Source organism: Zonotrichia albicollis, chromosome 4 (genome assembly GCF_047830755.1).
Source record: "Zonotrichia albicollis isolate bZonAlb1 chromosome 4, bZonAlb1.hap1, whole genome shotgun sequence".
In the NCBI taxonomy this organism is placed as follows: Eukaryota; Metazoa; Chordata; class Aves; order Passeriformes; family Passerellidae; genus Zonotrichia; species Zonotrichia albicollis.
Window position 1 is genome coordinate 24,222,311 of NC_133822.1, and position 20,768 is coordinate 24,243,078.

Genomic DNA, 20,768 nt, shown 5'->3' on the forward strand with positions numbered 1-20,768 from the left:
AGGCTGTGTTGAGAGCGAGCAGGTATTAGATGCAGAAGGTGCAGCAGCCTGTGTGGTGACTGACACAGATCCAATATTTATTCACACTGTGCTGCTGTAGGGGAGATGTGCCAGGTGCCTGGGGTGGCTCACAATGTACAGCCATGCAGTCTCCAGGGATGAAACTTCCTGTAACTGTCCTGGACTTGTGCAAACTCCTTGTACAAGACATTCCAGCATAATTGTGAAATGGTTGTTTAATATTCTGAATTATCAGTACCCATCTCTTAAAGTCTAAATTAATAGCAGTACGGAAGAAGAGAATAGCCTCTGTTGGACTTCCCTCTGCACTGTGGAAGGAGCCTTATTTGCCCTTTATTGAAAAGAAGGGATCTACTGGTACTTGTCAGATGTTGGAGTTCTCTTCTGATTGGTTTTGATTTACCCTTGCTACTTTTACATAGCTAGAAATGTAATGATCAAATGGAAAGCTGAGACTAAGTCAAAAGCGTGCACATGCACCTTCTAGAGAGACTTTAGTTGGGAGAATGCGTTCCTCAGACTTACAGTAGCAGGGGATTTCTTCAGATGCCAGGGATGGGCATGTTCTTGTGTGTGAAAAAAATTTCCACTTTCCAGATCTTCTGCTACCTCTTGTTGACCTTCCCTTGATGCCATGGGAGGTATGGAATGTCTAACCAGTCTGAGGCTGGTGTAATGGAATGTATTTTAAACTAACTTTTTTCTACCTTGCTATTCCTTCTAGAGCATTGCAAGTGAAATTGGGCCTGGTTAACCTTTTCACCTTCATGAACAGAATAAAAGGTGTATTTTTGAACAGTCTTGTATGGCTGTTTTGTTTTTTCTTTTTAATTAGTATTATTGTATTTTATTGTTTAACACTGTAAGCTTTCCACTGTTCCTGAGAATTAGTCTGTGACCTCCCTGTAGAAGATGAGCAATTCAGAAGCTAGGTAATATATACTCAAGACATTTCAACCCAAATGGATTTGGTTGATTGCAAGGTGAAGGGTAATAATATTTCATACAGGAAAACATCAGTAGATTGGGAGTTGCAGTGTTTGAGTATGTTAATGTTTTCCAGGCTCTCTGCTACCTCTTGGTGACCTTGTTTTGATGCGTGAGGTCTGAAGTTGCATTTGCCACAGTAATTGATTGCTTGCTAGTAGCCAGAGTGATTAATGTCAGATTCATCTGTGTGTGTTGGAGAAAGGGACGCGGGGAAGTGCCTTGTAATGGTGCTGAGTGTGATTGATGTGCTCTGTGGCATCCCTGGCAGTGCTTGTTCCTGCAGGTGCTGGCACCTCGCTTGCCCTTTGCTTCAGTCAGGCATCTGCGGCTGCATTCGCTTCCATGATCTCCACTTAGTGTTTTGTGTTTCCAGTGCTGGGTTTACAGGATAAATAGACTGAAAATGTTTGCTTCCCTTATTGAATGGCTATTCCAGACATTATAATACCATTCCAGTCTCTGTACACAAAATCCCATGTGCCTTCATGAAAGGTTATGGAGTTAATCGTTAGTACTAAGCCTGAAAATAAAGCAGAAATTCTGTTATCTGTAACATTTGATAAGAGACAATAGAATTAAGATTCTTAAACAGAATAGGACAAATAGTTGTCAAAGCTATTTTTTGCTATATTTTTATGCAAATTTCTTGTGGTTAGCAAGATAATCGGATTGGAATGATGATGATTTATCAGATAAACACCAAGAAAAAGGGAAGGGAATAAATGAAGTGCAAACTTGATCAAGATACAGTTCAACATAAATATCTTTAGCTGTTCAAAAATTAGAAATTTAGCTAAAATTATGAGATTCCTAAAAATTTCTAAAACCAGCCTTCTGATTTGGGGCTTTTAGAATGTACATTTTAAAACAACTTTCTTATAATGCATAGGATTATGAGTCATTCATCTATTCTATAAAAAGGGAGAGAACACAAGCAGAAGGAAATGGGACATGCATTTTTAAAGACTGCTTCTGCTTTCTTTTTTGTTTATATGTCAGCTGGATTTTCATGTAACAATGATTCTTGTAGCTGTGGTCTTATAGCAGATGCTAAATATTGCAAGAATTGTGATGAACTATGGCAGCTGAGTTTTGTGTTTAGATTTTAAAATAGTATGCATATAAAAAAAACAAAATAATTTCTGGATTTCATGTGGTATGTAGGGAATGGGGAAGTAGAACCAGCTGAATGTTTAGGGGGAACTAGGAATGCACTTCCCACTGATGGTTACATGGGAGATGCTCTTCAGTTTCAGATTGGATTTGCTCATTGTGCTTTCAGTGCTAGACTGTTTCTTGTATTGTTTTGGCAGCATGTAGTGACACTTGCTGGAGCGTGTCAGCATTTTGGCACAGGGCTGCTGAGGAAAAGACTTTGTGTAGCTGGATCATTTCAAAGCTTCAGTGTATAAGCACTCATTACAGTTGATATGGAATGGGTTACGTGACTGGGGCACTGCTCCAGTTCTTGTGTTACTAGAGTGCATTGAGTGTACATCCCTCATTTTGGTGGAAATGTTCAGGGTTGTACTGTTTTTCTGTATTAACTGTGAAGTCAGCAGTTTGTAAGTGTCAGTGAACTTTTCACAGAACGAAGAACTCTGCCAGGATTCAGACCAGCAAGCAGGGATTACTTGTTTTTTGTTTTTTTTTTTCCTTAAGAACTTTGTGCAAAAGCACATGTTCTCCAATTAACCTCTAGTGTTTCAGCTTCTAACAAAATGTACTTAATTGACTTTAACATTGTGTTGTTTAGGTATCAGCAGAGTAGATGCTTTGTCATGACTGTTGTAAAAATTTTGCTTTTAATCACATTTTGACTGTTTTATCTGGAAAAAAATATGCACTGAGAAAACATTACATCTCTCAAGCACTCTTTAAAATACTTGCTGCTATTTTAAACCAAAACCAGTTCTTCTAAGTTATTTATGTGGTCACTTGTGTAGTTTATGAATCCAGTTCCATTGTAAAGATTTCAAGAATAACATGAAAGTATTCTTCATTAATTTGTCTTAGGAGCTAGGAGTCAGTTACATGATTTTTGCAGAAAGAAAAAAAAAACAAGGAAAATATCCATTATATCTTCTATAATTTAACAGCACATAAACCTCAGGGTTTTTTTTTTGTTTTTTTTTTTTTTTGTTTTTTTTTTTAAACTCATAGCTTCTATGAGGAAAATTGCTTGAATGATTTTGTAAAAACTGTTTCCTGTAATTAGGATCAAGGTTTTTGGGGGTAATGGTGTATCGATTGTGGATTTGCTCATTTCTAAAGGAATTTGATTCTTGTTTCATGTTTATGATTTTTTTAATGGCATTCTGTGTTCAGTGATAAATTATTACTCAAAATTTATGTGGCAGCCCAGTAGTGGAGATAATCTGGTATCTCATTATAATTTTGTAGAGTAAGCACATTTTAATAAAAACCTAAGATTTAATTATTTTTTAGCTTGAAAAGTAAACCCTGTGTGCATTCTCATTAACATGTAAAAAATATTATTCCAGCTGCGTTGGGGTAGAGGAGCACCATGCTGTTGACATTGATCTATACCATTGTCCCAACTGTGCAATTCTCCATGGACCTTCTCTAAGTAAGTATGGGTTATTCAAATTTCCTCTTACCCCTTCAGATTGTTTTCTTCCCATATACAACTGCAAAGGACTGTTCAGAAGAATATTCAAGATGAGTTTGATTATTTAGAAGGCACTGGTTCTGCATGGCTAACTCTGAGCTGATTAAAAACCTGCAAAACAAACAAACCATCTTGAAATGTTCCCTGATGTGGAGATGCAGATAGAATATAACATAAGGCACAGCTATAGATTGGAGAAATCAAAGTGCACAGGGTAAGTAGAAAACAATTTGGACTTGGCAGAAAGTGGGAAAATGAAAATTAGAGAATCGTAATTAAAAAAAAAAAGGAAAATACAAAAGATGGTTTCAAAGGTCCTATATTTTAATTATCCAAGTTCTGATAAATATACCTAGAAAGCCAACTTTGAAAAAATGTACAAGTTAGGTGTCTTTCCTTTCTTGATGGTTGTAGGTTATATGCTACAATAGTCAAACACAACTTTTCATCAGTGACAGCAGAATAGGAACATCCTGTGAATGGTGTTTGTTTGTGCTTTTTTGTTGTTTGTTTTTGATTTTATTGCTTCCCCCCATTTATGTCCTTAAAAGTTGCACAGTTGCAAATCTCAGGTTTCTGATTTATAAACAAGGTTCCACCAAGGTCAAAATGAGTTGCCAGAAGTCTGAAACAGAGTAACAGAAGACATCTCTTGGGTTCTACTTTCAGTAGATAAATTTGCTGTAGAGATCTGCAGTGGCAAAATGGAACAGATTTTCTTTTGCTGACTGCTGAAAGGATACTGCTTTTTCCAACTCTTCTAGATTTTTCCGCCATGCCTCCCCTTCTCAAATAGAAACAGGATTGTAAAAAATATTAAAAAAAAAATCACTTTTCCAACAATGAATTTCTAGATTCAGACCTGTAAAGTATTTATAAGCCATGTGTCTTCCCCCTCCAAGCACTGAGCCATGGTCATCTGTGTTTTCTAATGCAGGTTTGTTTGTGGGTTTTATTGTTCATTGTGGTTTTGTTTTGGCTTTCTTTTGTTGTTGTTAATTTTTTTTGTTTATTTGGAAATTTCTTGGTTGTTTTTTGGTTTTGTTTGGTTTTCCCCATGAAGACACCATATAATGTTTTATAGTTTATGCTGACTTAAATAATATTTTCAAATCTAAATTTACTTTACATTTAGAAATAAGTTTAAAACCGCCCTGAGTGATAGTCTTGTGGAGTATGAACAAAGTGATTAAGCATCAATAGCTGGTATAATTAATGCATGTTGCATGATGTGTATCTTCTGTAATGTATGAGTTCATGGTCTGTTAGCTAAAAGGTAAGGTAAATGCTGGTTTATGTGCTTGTAGTTTTTAGTACTCCAGTGGTCATTTTCAGTTCAAATCTGCATGTTTGTCTTATAAATCAGAATACAAACAACAGCCATTTTTTTCCTTAACTTCTGTGTCTTTTATTTTTTTCCTGTGGAATAGAGGGACTAGGAAGAGGAGTAGACAAGAGATAATATCAGACTTTTCAAAATAATAAAGTAGTAAATTGGAAACTTCTTTTCTTTATTAGTGAGAACTAGTCTGCTTCACCCTGATGCCTGTAAATAATCTTTTCTGTAGTGTAAGTGCTGTCTCACCTGCAGCAATTAGACAGTGAGATAAGAGGGATTTTTGTTTTGGAAGTCTTCAAAAAGACAAGAATCTGTGGCTGTGGTAAAAATTATCCTTGTTATTTCATATTGCCTCAAGTGTGTAGATCATCTAGATTTAGTAGAAACTTCAGACATGTCAGTTACCAACCCAGACAGAGGTGATATAATTAAATATGTCTTCACATTGAATTTCATTAATTGTTCTCAGCTGTCAGAATCAAATCTATGGTAGTTTGTGGTTTGGGCCTACTTCCTTCAGATTTTAAAGAGACTGATAATGTCTCATGACTTCAGGTAATGCAGAAATGTTCCAGAGTACTTTAGTCATATGAAATTATGTATGTAAGTAAAAGAAAAACCATTTTAATTTACAGCTTCATATTCTAAAATCACTTTGCCAAAGAGTTTTAAGAGACAAAAATTCAGCTGTTGAAGAGTGCAAGTATATCTGTGGTTTCAACAGAATATGTAATCAAATGAGGTAGTGCAAAAAATTTATTTAAAATATACAAGAAACACATGCTGTACAGTAGAAATAGGTGGTTACTTTCAGTATCCTACAAAATGAATTGTGTAAAAGTTCCAGTAATGAAAAGAAAGCTACTGCATAGTTAGATGGAAAAATGATATTAAAAAATAAATGTGTTTAAGAAAAAAAATCCTCATCATGATTTGAAAGAACAGTTTTACAAGACCTTTAGCAAGTAGCCATGTGTATAAAATGCTGAATAATGAATCCTAAAATCATAAGTACCTTAAAAAGAGAAAAACTTAAAAAAAAGTAATATATGGTGGAGGATTTTTTTTTTAGATTATTTGACTTAGAGTATCCATATTAATTTTGTTAGTTTCAAGGCTTTCTCAGTGATTCTCAAGTCTAAAAATGCTCTATTTGCATGAATGCTGAGTCAGCTGTGTCACCAGCTTGTGGTGTCCAGAGCTTTGAGAAAGCACAATGTTCAGTAAATGTTAATAAGACCGTAGCTGTCAGGACATAATTTTCTTTATCTGGTTTTACCTTCTCAATTCTGTCATACCCTCCAACCAGTGTCTTTTTGTTTGTGGTATTAATGCCTGTGCTTGGTCTGAGCTGAGACTGAGATGTTTTACCAGGCCTTAGCAGGGTGTGCTGTGATTTACTGCCTGCTCCTTAAAACCTTGCAGTCTTCCAGTGCCAACATTTCTCTTGCCTTTTTGGCCTCTGGGAATCCCCTCTGGGAGCCCCCAGTACCCCTTCCAGGACCTGGGGGCTCATTTTATGTGTGTACACCTCTTGATAGTCTCCATTTGAAGTCTAGCAGATGGTGATGTCTGTGGGAAACAGTCCAGTAGTGGGAGAGGGCAGGGAGGAGTGTTTGCCTAAGTTATTGGCCCATTGTTTTGAGTGTAGGAGGGATGTAATTAAAAAGAAAAGAAAAAGTAATCTTTCCGCTTAATTTTCATGAAAACTTCCAGCACACTTTTCTGTTCCTCACCCTCCCTGCAACTGTCTTGTGTAGTTCTCTGTTGTCCCAGCAGGTTTTACCTCAATTTTTATAAGCACCAAGAGTGAACACTGGTTCCTTCCTTAATTTGAGCATTAGGATCCATTCATTTAAAAGGTTTTTATTTTGCAGTTGTTTCTGTAATGTCTTAAGGGGTTAAAAAACTCTAGAATGAAGGGATGCCAAGTACAAGCAAAAGAATGATTATGTTTTCTGATTTGTAAGTGTTGCAAAGACAGATTTTAAAAAGTGTGTCTGTGCTATAAAATCTCTTAAGCAGCTGTATCGTCTTACAATTTTAATGAGCTGTTGTAACAGCAGTGAATTTATGGGAAACTACTCTGTTGAAAATTAGTATTAGCCACTAATTTCTTGCATTATTATTTATGACAGAGAAAATAGCTTTGAAAACTTAATAAACCTGTCTTCATTATTTATGAAGTTTTACAGTATTTGGATAGTTGGCTCATTAAGCAGCACTGGTTTTGAGTTTAGCAAAGATCTATAAATGTCAGTTTATTCTCTTAAAAGTCATCTAAAGGGTCCATGTTGTCATGTCTGTGGGAAACAGCACACCAATAGGAATTATTCCCTCTTATGTGTAATGACTATAAATGTCCATTATTCCTGTATAAACAACTGTTTTATCTGGAGAAGCAGCAAGTTGGGGTTTTTTTTTTCTTTTTTAGAAAATATTTTCCACTTCCTAATACATCCTCAACTTCCTATTACAGTGAGCTGTGTTTTCAGTATTGCTAGTGCTCTTTACATTTTGGGTGCATCATGACTTAGTGAATTTAAGAATGAGCTCTGCCATGACGTTGAAATTTGTATTAATGCAGTGGTTTTGCTGGATGTTGTATTTCAGGCTGTTTGGCAGACAACTGTAAAACACTATTTGTGTTGACAAATAACCTTGGCTTTTTCCTCTTCTGAATTTCCTGAGCATATGCAACTGAATTTCTGTTTAACATTAGTGGTTAAATTATAGATCTGGTGTCAGTAAATCTTCTTGGGGCAATCTTCCAGTAGCAGCTGGGGAGCAGAGTTTGGCTTTTTTAGGAAAACCTGAAATGCAGCCTTAAAATTATGGAACCCATAGTGTGTTCCTTAGTACAGTAAGTGATAAAGGTAGGAAGTTCAGCAATCTTGGAGGTTGATTCCCAAATGGTGAGATGGTGGTCGCTTTTGCAGAGGCACCTCTTGATGATTTAATACGGCTTCTCAGCCTGTTGAGAGTTTGAGGATGAGAAATAGAAGTTTATTTGTACAGGAAGGAAGTGCTCCAAAGAGCAGTTTACTAACAAACAGATGATACAACCAAGGGCTTCCGTTCAAGGCTTGTGCTCTTTAGAAATGGAGATGAAAAATGAGTGGTTGAGGAAGCCAAATCAATGAAATAACCATTATGAAATGATTTGTTATGAAATTATGAAAATTGGAAGAGAGGCAGTTGAGTTAACCACAATATCATAAGTCACTTCGTCCTCTCCTTCACTCAAGGTCAAAAAATTCAAATGGGGAGGCTGCATACAGCTTACTATGTTTTATAGAACAACTTTCCAATATGTAAAGGGGGCTTGTAAGAAATAAGAGGAATTTTTACCAAGGTCTTTAGTGATAGGACAATGGGTGATGGCTTTAAGCTGAAAGAGAGTATATTTAGATTAAAGAAGATATTCTTTACTGTGAAATTGGTAAAGCACTGGCACAGGTTGCCCAGAGAAGTGGTGGATGTCTCATCTTGGAAGTGTTCAAGGCCAGGCTGGATGGAGCCTTGAGCAATCTGGGATAGTGGAAGGTGTTCTTCTTCATGCCACAATGTTGTAACTAGATCATCTTTAATGTCCCTTCCAGCCCAAACCATTCTGTGATTCTGTAAAAGTACATACACTTTTTTTACACATGCTTTTTTTCATTTGGGTGTCTGTCATTTGTCATAGGGAGATCATCACAACAAGTTTTTATGAGAATGTCTAGTGTTTCAATATACTTGGTCTTTAAGTTTAAGGAGCAGTTAGAAACGTAATTTTGCTACTATTGAATTGTCAGTTCCAGATTCCCAAAATTGTAATAGAACTTCATTTATCCTTTATTTTTTATTACTATGCTGTAGCAGTGCATTAAAACTTCAAACTGTTAAGAAGTTGTATGTTTTGGAGTGCAGTGCTTTTGTTACATATATTGTCAAGGTCACACCTGCCCAAAACAGTTTGCACACAAAACTGTAACTGTAATTCTAGGCAGTAGAAGTGGTAGTGAAGAGCAGTAATATTATCAGACTGGGTATGGCTGTGTTTATGGGATGTAATAGCACAGTGGGATTAAGTCTTGTAACCTTGTGTGAATATGTAAAATGAAGTCTCTGGCTTTTTAAGAGCTGTGATTCTTTTGTTTATTTAAAAAAATGTCTGAGCTTTAAGAAATTAAAGTTCAATTGTTAGTTTTATAGCTGTCTTTTTGGATTTGTACAGCTTTCAGGCTGCACGTGTTTACTTGTGTTGGACTGGATATGGAGTCTTAACTTGTGTATAGTGTGCACTGAGATTCTCACATAGAAGGAGCTATAAAAGTACAGAGTTACTGTGTCTTGCAGGTGTCATTTGTTGGAAATAGTTAGAATGTCATCTGATTACTGTGATTAACAAACCTTATTTTTTTAATGTGATTGAGGCATGTCTGTCTCACTGATGCGATGACTGCTAATCTGAGCCATCTGATTTAACTAATTCCATATTTAATCCTTCTGAAACTTGCAGTGAAGAAGAGGAGAAACTGGCACAGACATGACTACACAGAGCCGGATGATGGCTCCAAACCAGTGCAGGCTGGAACACGGACCTTTGTTAAACAGCTGCGGGCTCGCTCTTTCCCAAGGTACAGAACCTTCCTTGCATACTCTGGTGGGAAAACACAGTGAAATGTCATCTGAGTATGTCTTAGAGGAAGGGACTAACATTTCTCTGCTTCACATTGTGAAGGTTGAGGATGACTTCCTCCTTCTTCAGAATTCTTCCCAGTGCATCCCTGTTTCAGATGGATACATTTGCCTTGTCACGCAGTAGCCTCCCCTGTTCAGTTTTGCACTGGGATGCTGCAGGGTGGTCTGAGAAGTTTTGAGTTTTGGGGTGGGTTTTTATTTTGGTTTGTTTTTGGTTTTGTTTGTTTGGTATTTGTGCTCTTGGTGTCAGAATATTGCCTGTCTATTCCTTTAGTTCAGGAGTAGTTCTCAGTTTCATAGAACATTCACATGAACTGGTAGAATCTACCTATTCTTGCATGCTTTAGAAGAAAGTGGAGAAGCATGATTATACTTTAATCCTGAGTTTGGTTGGCTTTCTCACTGAAACATAGTGACTTACAATTCCTTAAAGCAGCTGGTGGTTGTTGTTAGCAGAATGTACTTTAATGCCTTCTCTGAGAATTCCTTTTCCCCATCCTTTAAAGTTACTCTCTTTGGTCATACAGAAAGACTGGGAATTTCCAGATGATGCATTACAGTAAAAATTTCTTTGCTTGTTGAGGTTGTTTCCTTGGTCTTTTAGTTAAATGCTTAATAAAACAATATTGTGTGTTTCTTTTTGATTCAGATGTAGCCATGCCTGTCTGTCCTCCCCCAAACTGAGACTTTTTTTATTTCAGTAGTGCTTGGAGGATGCTTTTCTTGCTAATACTCCATCCTTTCTTTCCACCAGTGCTGATGAAGTAATTTTGAAAATGCATGGAAGCCAGTTAACACAAAGATATCTGGAGAAACATGGGTTTGATGTTCCCATTATGGTTCCTAAATTAGATGGTCTGGGACTCAGACTTCCTCCACCAACTTTCTCCGTTTTAGATGTGGAACGCTATGTGGGTAAGAGTCACTCTGGAGTACTTTCTAAAATGATCCTGTCTGTAAATTAAAATAAATACTTGCTAATACTAAATGATTAAATACTAAATGATTATAAGAGCTTCTAGAGTGCTATATATTTATTCTAAGTTCAAGACTAGGAGAGTGTAAAATCAACGCTGTGCTTTGGAGTGGTTTTTTTTCCTCCCCCCTTTTTTTTTGTGTGTGTCTGTTTGTTTGGTAGATGTGTGATAGGACTACAGCCTTATGTCTCAACTTTCAAACCTGTTAATGTCAGTGCAAGCTATATGTGGAATGCTGAAGTTTTTTTCTGCTACATGTAATCCAAGGATAATGAGAATTGTATGAATCACTCTTAGGATTAATAAATTTAATCATTGGTTAGGCTATGACAAAACTTAATGTTTTGGACTCATTATATTGGCCTTTCTGAGTTAAATCTTCCTGAAATTTTCCTACCTTGGCATCCTTTGCCAGGAGAGGCTTCCCAAGGACCACTTCTTTCTTACCAGATCTCTCACCAGTGTGTAATTGTGCCAGCCTGATGTAAGTGTGCAGACAGAGGCTGAGGCAAGTGCAGCAGGATATTTCCTGTAACGCATGGTACAGCTGACAGTCTGAGTGTGTTCTCACCATCACCTGATCTAATGATGTGTGCTGAAAGTAGGTTTTCTGTCCATCAATATTTTACAAAGGCACCAGAATATGCAGTGTTGTCACCATTGTGATGATAAATAGAAATGTCTGTTCTGCCTTAAAGAGTAATTATTATGGTGATATTTCTGAATGGTTTTTTTCTGGATTACTGTCTCTTTGGATTCAGATAGAAACTTGACTGTTTCATCCTGACCTGCCAAGTTTTCCAGCTCAGGGAAAAAATTGGAATGTCAGAGATATACCTTCATATTATTAAAATTAAAAATAAGAAAACTGAATAAGTACTATTTCAGCTGGAATTTATCAAGATGATAGAAACATACAGTTTTAAAGTGAATATGTTTATAATCTACATCTAGGCATGTTTCCAGCATTCCAAAATTAAGTGTCAAACTTGGCCATTGTGTAACTAAAAGGACATAAACTAATTGCTGTTATAGTGGTGGCGTTAGTCCTTTCTCTTGGCCTGTCTAGTTCTCTAAATGTATCACTTGAGAACACATGGTCTGTGACTCCCTCTCTGTTGTCATCAGAAATGAAACACACCCATGATAATTATTCAGTGAAAGTACTGTGTGCTTGCAAGTTGTGCCTTTATGTAAGGAAGGTGGGGGTTGGTGGTGCTTGATAGGAAAAGTGAGGAAGAGATCTGCCCTGATAACTTTCTCCATGCTACTCTTTGCAATTGCAGCCATAAACCCTTTTTTTTTTTTAACAGATGCAGCCATTCTATACTAGTTTCTTTTTGGTTAACCACAGGAAAGAGGATTTATTTTTAGAGTGTTTTCAGTTCTGTCCTCGGCTGATTATAGTAATTAAAGTTAAACCTAATAAAAAAGTTGGTTTATACTGATCTGTCTCTCTTCCAAGAGAATAATGATAGTAGTAGAGTTTTTCTGCAGAAATGTTTTGATGAAGACGGGAAAAAAGCTAATTTTCTCTTAAATTCCTGAAATGTCTTTTATCTGTGATAGCCTTAAGAAGATCATCCTGTTTTTCACAGGTGGTGACAAAGTGATAGATGTCATAGATGTAGCAAGACAAGCAGACAGTAAAATGAAGCTCCATAATTACATTAAATACTTCACAAATCCTGACCGACCCAAAGTATTGAATGTGATCAGCCTGGAGTTCTCGGACACAAAGTGAGTATTGACTTCAATTCCTTGAATGTAGGAAGTGGTTTTCACTAAGCTGAACAGTATGTGTAGGAATATAATGCCTGTAGTGGGAAAGACAGGAGGAGGTGTATTTTATGTAGACAGCCACTGTCATGTAATGTGGGTATAAAACATATTTATTAGTTCATAAGTAATGTCTTTGTAGGAAGCTGTCATTTAAAAAGAGATGTGCTTACTCCTGCTCATATTAACAGTTCTTTTTTGTTTGTTTGTGTTTTAAAAGGATGTCTGAATTAGTGGAAGTCCCAGACATTGCCAGAAAGCTTTCGTGGGTGGAAAATTATTGGCCAGATGATTCTGTCTTCCCTAAGCCTTTTGTTCAGAAGTATTGCTTAATGGGTGTCCAGGACAGCTATACAGATTTTCATATTGATTTTGGAGGAACATCAGTTTGGTACCACGTTCTCTGGGTATGAATGCTGCTTGATTTACAGAATCACAGAATATGCTGAGTTGGAAGGACCCATGAGGATCATCAAGTCCAGCTCCTGGCCCTGCTTAGGACAGCCCAAGAGTCACCCTGTGTGCCTGAGAGCATTGTCCAAACACTTCCTGAGCTCTGTCAGGCTTGGTGCTGTGCCCACTTTGCTGGGGAGCTGTTCCAGGGCCCCGCCACTGCCTGAATGCCTTTGGCTCTGTGAAACAAAAGTTACTCAGTGTGCAGCCTTCTGTTGTGGCATTATCACCTGCATGAAATCCTGGGCTTGAAGTGCCAAGGGAGGAGGTTGAAAGTGAATTACTGATCTCTGGTTTTGCATTTTTATGCTTTTATTTTAGCATGACTTGTAGACTGTAATTGGCTGACTGATCATTTCAGTAGACTTGTGGGTGATACAGTGAGGTTTTAGCAGGAAAAAAATAATTGAATGAAAATCATTGGCATACTCAATTTTTTATTCTCACAAATCTGACCATGTGTACATCACCAAAGAGGCAAAGTGGTTTCATCCATTCATTTTCTCCTTTGGTAGGTGTGTGCATATCCATGAATTGTTTATAAAAACTGGATATTTTTGAATCCCCATGAAAATTTTGTGTCCTTTAAATCTCAAGACACCACCTGTTTAATACACTGTATCTAAGCTCTTGGTGGATTGCATTTGTGAGACACTGCCTGAACATGCAATAGTGGGAAGATGGAATACTTTACATTTAGATCAATCTGTTACTTCATTAGGAGTGACTCAGAGGTTGTAGTGTACCTCTAGGAAAACATGAATTTATTTGTTTGCTGTATTTGTTTAATAGGGTGAGAAGATATTCTATTTGATCAAGCCCACTGATGAAAATTTGGCTCTCTATGAGTCCTGGAGTTCATCTGTCACCCAGAGTGAAGTATATTTTGGGGACAAGGTTGACAAGTGTTACAAGTGTGTTGTGAAGCAAGGACACACTTTATTTGTCCCAACAGGTAAGACTTTAAACTTGCTAAGTCCTAATACCAAGAGTAATCACCAGGAATTATGAATATTGTAAAATAATTGCATTATCGACATTTGGCATCTTCTAAAATTATGGATAAAAGAGAATAATAAAACAATTAGAACTTCAGATTTTCAAAGCAAGTAATTAACTTTTAAGATTGCCTGACAGTCATAACAATTATCAGGGAGTGAAATGGTATTTGTTACTCAATTAGATGACAACAAATTAAAGTTGATTTTGATTATCAGGGAAGTAGTTCCAGTTAATAAAGCACAGATTGTTCACTATTTGTTAATTATTCAGACTGAATTCTTATCCTAATTTTATAATACAGATTTATTTTTACAGGTTTCAGTATTGCAAGGCCTACTAAGCCTAATTATTACAGAAACATTGCATAAACTTCTTATGCTGTAGGCTAGAGTATGAAGAATAAAAGTTGGGTGGTTTTTTTGGTTTGCTTTTGTTGTGAGAAATGTCAAAACAATTCTTTAATAAAAGAATAAAAAACAGACAAATGCTTCAAACAAAACACCTCACCCTACACAAACTCCCAAATGCCATAAGCTTACAAGTCTTTAATAAATCAAACAATATTTTGCCAATAAAGTGACTGCCAGGTTTTGGTATTTTTGCTTATCCAACCTGTCCGTATAAATGCTTTTTAGTATTTTCTTCTTGAAAATTTGTACTGAGTGCTGTCTTCTCTTTTTTGAGCGGAAAGAAAGCTTTAAATACACAGAGCAAGAAAATGGTTTTCAATTCTAGTTCTGGAAGAAGCTTTGAAGATTATAATCATTACATTATTCCATCCTGTACTTTCTAGACTACTTGATTTTTCGCATAGCTCAGTTCTGTACCTGGGAGGTTCAGTGTTCACTGTTCTAGTTCACAGCTTGTGCAGAATAAGTACTACTTGATGATGCGTCTGTGTGTTTTTGATATTCCTGAACAGCCAGAGCTTCTAAAACCAAGTATTTCCAGTAAGAAATAGCATTAATTGTCCATATATGTGAGTTGCAAAGATCTATGAGCAGACAAAGCAGAATTACAGAATGACAAACTTCATTGTGACTGACAGAAAATAGCTTTCTAAGTAATCAGCTGAATCTGAGCTGTCACTGTAATATGGCCATGAAGAAAAGTATCATCAGATGATAATTTCTCATGTGTACGTGTATTTCAATGTGTGTACAAATAAAAGGGTACTTCCAAATACACATGTGCATGTATGTGTATACACACATATTCATATACGTATGATGGAGTGCAGCAGAAGAACCTGTAAATGAAACTAGGTTTCAAGACAGGTGTTAAAAAAAAAAAGGGAAATTATCTGTAGGACCGAGGAAAGACTTTGACAAAACACCTGATCTCTGGTGAAAATCACTTGCTGTTTCTGCTTGCACTGATGCTAGTAGATGTCATAATTATTTTATAATCTTGGAAATATGTTCAGAGTGGTCTTCTGATCTAAAATTAATTTTACATCTAGGTGAATAACATCTACTGAGAGGCTCTTTAAAGTTATTTAAATATTATTCAAGATATTCTGTGTGGTCTACGCTAAATTTTCATTCCTTGTTATGTATACCTGGATCAAAAGTGTAGCATAAAAATAGCAAGCAGGAATGAAAAAAAAGTAATATCTTAGGTTGAAGCAGGTATGCCATGAAACTGCTCATCATTAGCTGAATTAGGGCATAGATTTAATGCTAGTTTGTAATATGTAGTTGTTTGTGATTTGGTCTGATCTTTCCTCAAATTGGGAAACTTCCTGTGTTTGTCCATCTTGCCTACACTTGGTGAAAGCATGAAGTAGTGTGCAAATGTCTGGCCAGTTCACCTTGTGTCAAAGAGCATCTGCAGGAATGCAAAATCAGATCTTGACAGAGAAAGTCTCCTTGTAGTTTACTTGCAGTAAAGCTCCACAGTTTACTTACACTAAAGCTTTCACAGATAACTATTTTTAATCAGGCAGCTCATGTAATGTGTTCTTTTGTGTGCTTAGTTGAAATTATCCCCTAGTAATTAGCGGGATCAGTAATGTAATGTTGGCCATGCTTTACTGTGTTGAATAGTGGATTTCTTAAGGACAATATTTCAGTTATGTGACAAAGTTTATAGCGTGTCTAGACTGGGTTTTAAACTGATCATAATTTCACTTGACTTAGAATGGCTGTATTTAGAATAATTTATGGGACCACTTCTGAATTCCTATTTGAGAAACTTCGGTATTGCTAAATGATTTTATGTTGTTCAAACAACCCAGTTACTGTAAGCAACATGTAAATACTGAAAGACATATAATTTTATTTTTAGGACTTGATCTTTTGTTCAGTATATTTTTCCATTCCTGAGTTGTTTATATTTGTGGATTGGAGGGAAAACTTTTGGAATTTTTACTTGACAAGTTGGCTTTGCATCCTTACTGCCCCCTCCCAGTGATAAGTGTTTTAAGCTTAATTATTTCAGAAAACTACAGTTCCATTAGATTTCTGAAAAATTATACTTTACATGTTGTTAAAATTACTTGTTCCTGGCACAGAATACAAATCTGTTTGCTTTTTTTTCTTTCAGGAACAGCATTTTTACTTATATGTGTATTTAAGAACAGTCCTAGAACAATTCATAAGTATGAATTAAGTTTCACAATCTGTCATTTCAGGCTGGATTCACGCTGTGCTCACATCTCAGGATTGTATGGCTTTTGGAGGAAACTTTTTGCACAACCTCAACATTGGCATGCAGCTCAGGTTAGTCTCAGCTCTTCCTGTACTTGTTCCCCAGTAAGTAGGATATTCTTTTCATAGAGATTTTTCTTCATGCACTTAACCAGGATCAAATTGGTGCAGGCTCTCTAACAGACTATAGTGGCATTTTCAGTTAGAATGTATCAAGCACGTTCTCTTGTTTTACTTCTGCAAAGTTTGTTTCAAAAGCAAAATGATGGCTGTGCAAGAATTTAAGTGACTAAAAGGAGGAAAAAAAAAAGAAAAAAATCTACTTTGGAGATTAGTATAAGTGAGTAAAACAAAACTAAGCAAGCCCAGGTGTGCGACACCGAGTTGAAATGAGCATCCTCAAGTCAGCATTGCTCTAAGGGCAGCTGTATTTAGTTTTTGTCCAAGATGTAGAGCTGTCTTCTAAACATATTGTTTTTATTTATTACAGTGGAATCCCGATAAAATTCCATCTGTTAAAAGATCACACATTGGGTTTGTATCCTAGTTTTATGAAGTCCAACTTTATTCTTAGAAGTGCCGCAGTCAAACTTGATAAGGTCAGAGCCTGAATGAGACCAGAGTTCAATCTTGTCTGTGGTCTTGTTGGGGTTTAACTATGTGGTACTTGACTTCTTTTATTTATCATGGCCATGGTTATTTTATTTCATTTTATTTTGGACATTGTGTCAATTTGAATGATTACATCGTTGAATAATGAATTTGATAATTAAAGCATTCATGTTTTGTAATAATTGCATTTATTCAGGTGTTATGAAATGGAGAAGAGGCTAAAAACCCCGGATCTTTTCAAATTTCCTTTCTTTGAAGCCATCTGTTGGTTTGTGGCCAAAAACTTACTGGAAACATTGAAAGGTAATGCATGTTTTATTTTAACAGATGCACATACACCTGCTTTTATAATTCTTTTTCTCTTAAGTGATAATGGACCATGGCCTCAGTTTTTCTCCCAGGCTTCTTTCATACAATTTAAGATCTTTGAATATCCTTTGATAGCCTTTACTTTAAGCAAATAGTTCTGTGAAATGATCCCCCCAACTAATATCTGGGAATTTCTTCTTGGTGGCTTCACAACCAAGCATAGAAGTTTTCTTGCACTTGTACAATTATTTTTGGCCTTTCCAGTCACAGCCTGCTGTCCTCTGCTCCTGGTTGTGGAAGGAAAAATGTCTGTGAGGGCTTTTGTAGGAAAGATGTGTACCAGTTCCTATGGGCTGTGTTAAATCACTATATCAGTGTTTATCCAAGAGGTGTCTCAACAGCCTCCAGTTCTTAACAGCTGCTGTTCTTCTCCAAACTTCTTCACCCATTCCTTAATTGCTGTAATTGTACCCATGTATATTTGAGAGAGTGCCTATCTGACTTCACCTTTTTTGCTCAAGTATCTTGCCCTCTGCCTGCTCTGTTTAATCTTAATAATACAGTGTATTTCGAAGGGCAGATGTCAACCTTCAGAAGAGGCTGCTGAATTCAATTTCTGTTTTGTAATCATCAGAATTCCATGTAACTGTTTCTAATGTGAAAACAGTACGAGTTATTGAAAATTCTCTTCTCCTTTCAGCAAATTAAAACATTGAACAGCCCTTAATTCCTGAATGAGTATTTGAAGTCTTGCAGTGACCCCAGAGCAGCTCAGAAATTTTACCAAACAGTACAAACTTACAGAAAACTTCTTCTTCCAAAAAGAGTATTTTTATCTTGAAAGCTTGCTTTGGTTTCTCTCATTCATGCATATTTAATGTTTACAAACTCGTCAGAAGCCATAGGAACTGTGTTCCTGCTGGAAAAGCACATATGTTTCTGTAAGATCTAGCTAACTATAAGCTGTGCCTGTTCACCCCACTCTTCCCTCTCCTTTTTTTTATCCCATGACTCCTTGAGTCCATAGGCTATGAGCCCCTTGTGTCTTAGGGAAGAGCTGTGACGCTTATTCTCCTATTACGTTTAATCTTTGGTTTAGCAGATGTTTTGTCACTGAACAACATTTTGACCTATAGGCATCACAAAAAATAAAAACTGATGTTTCCGTGGCTAGGGTGAAGTTTATGTTGGATTTTGACATCAAGGCTCATATGAATTAGGTGTTTGCTAGTCAGAATTCATAATTTTATGAATAAAGAATGATGCCAGTTCAGTTTTGTGGGGTAATGGTGATGTCCAGCTGTTAGCAGTACTTTTTATGAAATTCAGGTCAGTGAGCAAACTCAGCACAGCATGTCTTTCTGCTTCATTTTATAGAATGGTAACAGGGTCATAAACATTTTGAATTTGACTTTTTATTGCCAGAAAGTGTTTCAGGATAAGTATTATTGCATTCACCTAAATAATTTTCTTAATTCTTGGGGTTTCAAAATAGGCAATGTGTGCTGTAGTTCATGTATGCTGTACTCATTAATTTGAATTACTTTTAACTCATGCAATTGTTTCTATTGCATCTACAAGATTCAGCCTGTGGTACTCCATTGTATTCTTAAAATTTTGCCAACTAAGTGAGCTAATGGGCAGGAAGATTGCTGCTGCCAGTACCTCTCATACCCTTTAATAAGTAGGAGGCCTTGGAGAGAAGGGCAGCTGTTTACTCACAGAACCTTCCTTTTCCTGCCAGCTTCCTAATACAAAATCCATAAGAATGATGTTTTATTACTGTGTTCTTTTAAGGGGATAAAATGAGCCAAGTGGTTCTAGTGTTGATCCATTTGCTATTGACAAGTGGAAATATTTATCAGGAACATGAGGAGAGGTTTTAATCTACTTTTGACTGTTTATAGAGGATTTATTTTTTCCCTTCTTTTTTTTACCCCTATGAAGCAAAGAGAGAATGAAATAGAATTGCAATCAGTTGGGAACACAACTTCCCTAAGAAGAGAAGATTCTGAAGCAGGGTGGTTTCCACCCCCTGTCCCTTTGATTTTGGGAGTAAAAATGATGTAAACCATGTGAGGGAGAACTGTGATAATTGGAAGGGTGACAAAAAATGTTTGGGAAGTGGAAGTCTGCTAGTGTGAGCCATTTGCATATGTATGGAGATAAGCAATGCAAATTCATATTTAGAGATACATCCCACATCCTGCTGGTCCCCTTTGACTAAAATATTTCTCAATGAAATAAAAGTGATTTCTTTCTTCAAATGTTATTTTTTTTGTTCGGTATTTTAGATCTGGATTCTTTTTTCCTAAATGACCTTTAGTATGTTGTAAACTAACCCTAATTAATACAAGAAAAAGTTTTAAAAAAGGAAGTTTTATGTAGAATCACTCTGGGGTTGAGTTTGGTTTTTTTATGGTCAATCTTGTTACAGTATGCACATAAATGCAGCATGCCATGTTTCATTTGCTTGAAAAATTTTTCCTTTACTGTGCTGTTGCACAATGGCAACTTTATTGGCTGAAGGGTAGGTATCTTTCTATTTTCTCTCTTGATCTGTTTCTAAATTGGTTTCTGTGTCCTTTTTAGAACTGAGGGAAGATGGTTTCCAGCCTCCAAGCTATTTAGTGCAAGGAGTGAAGGCTTTACTTACTGCTTTAAAATTATGGATGAAAAAAGAAGTACGTATAAGTGATTTTGTTTGCTATTTTGGTGAGCTCTGTTTTGATTTAAAACTAAGTGAAGATCTATGCCCTTTTAAAGTTTAGGATTATTTTTATCTGCTTGTTAATGAGTACTGAAAAAGTCTATTGAAAGTATATACTGCTGATTTGGGGAAGAATTATAATGACAATTTTTTATTCCATGATTAGTGACAATTTTTTATTCCATGATTAGTCACTGAACAATGCTATGACCTATAAACTTCATAAAAAATAAAAACTGATGTTTCCATGGCTAGGGTAAAGTTTATATTGGATTTTGGCATCAAGACTCATCAAGACTTACATTCTAATAATCATGATTCCATGATTATTCCAAGTCTATTAGGCCATTTAATAAGCTCCAGTATTATAGCTGATTGAGGTAGAATCTTGCTTTACCTCAGGATAGGGTAAGAGTGCCAGAGGAATAGGTGATAAGGTGGGGAATTTTCTAAGAAATATGTTAATACATTCAATTAATCATCATCTGAGGCAGTGGAGGGATGGAATACCATGGTATTTTCCATTTTCCATTCATGTCAGTGGTGTGGAAAGCCCATTTCAGCTACACCTGCTGAAGAGTCAGTTTAAATTCATATTGAGGAATAT

The 20,768-nt window shown here is 36.3% G+C and overlaps 1 protein-coding gene across 3 annotated transcripts in view; it reads left to right on the top strand.

Moving 5' to 3' along the window:
* The window catches only part of KDM7A (lysine demethylase 7A), a 61,011-nt gene that overhangs the window by 22,108 nt on the left and 18,135 nt on the right, over positions 1-20,768 (top strand). For 2 of the 3 annotated variants that reach the window (XM_074539128.1, XM_074539127.1), the window contains exons 2-10: positions 3,516-3,601; positions 9,487-9,604; positions 10,423-10,583; positions 12,244-12,385; positions 12,645-12,831; positions 13,670-13,832; positions 16,515-16,602; positions 17,339-17,445; positions 20,044-20,135. In XM_074539128.1, coding sequence (XP_074395229.1) covers positions 3,516-3,601; positions 9,487-9,604; positions 10,423-10,583; positions 12,244-12,385; positions 12,645-12,831; positions 13,670-13,832; positions 16,515-16,602; positions 17,339-17,445; positions 20,044-20,135 — 1,144 coding nt within the window. The remainder of the gene's footprint in view (positions 1-3,515; positions 3,602-9,486; positions 9,605-10,422; positions 10,584-12,243; positions 12,386-12,644; positions 12,832-13,669; positions 13,833-16,514; positions 16,603-17,338; positions 17,446-20,043; positions 20,136-20,768) is intronic. The other variant, XM_074539129.1, reaches the window with a different exon arrangement.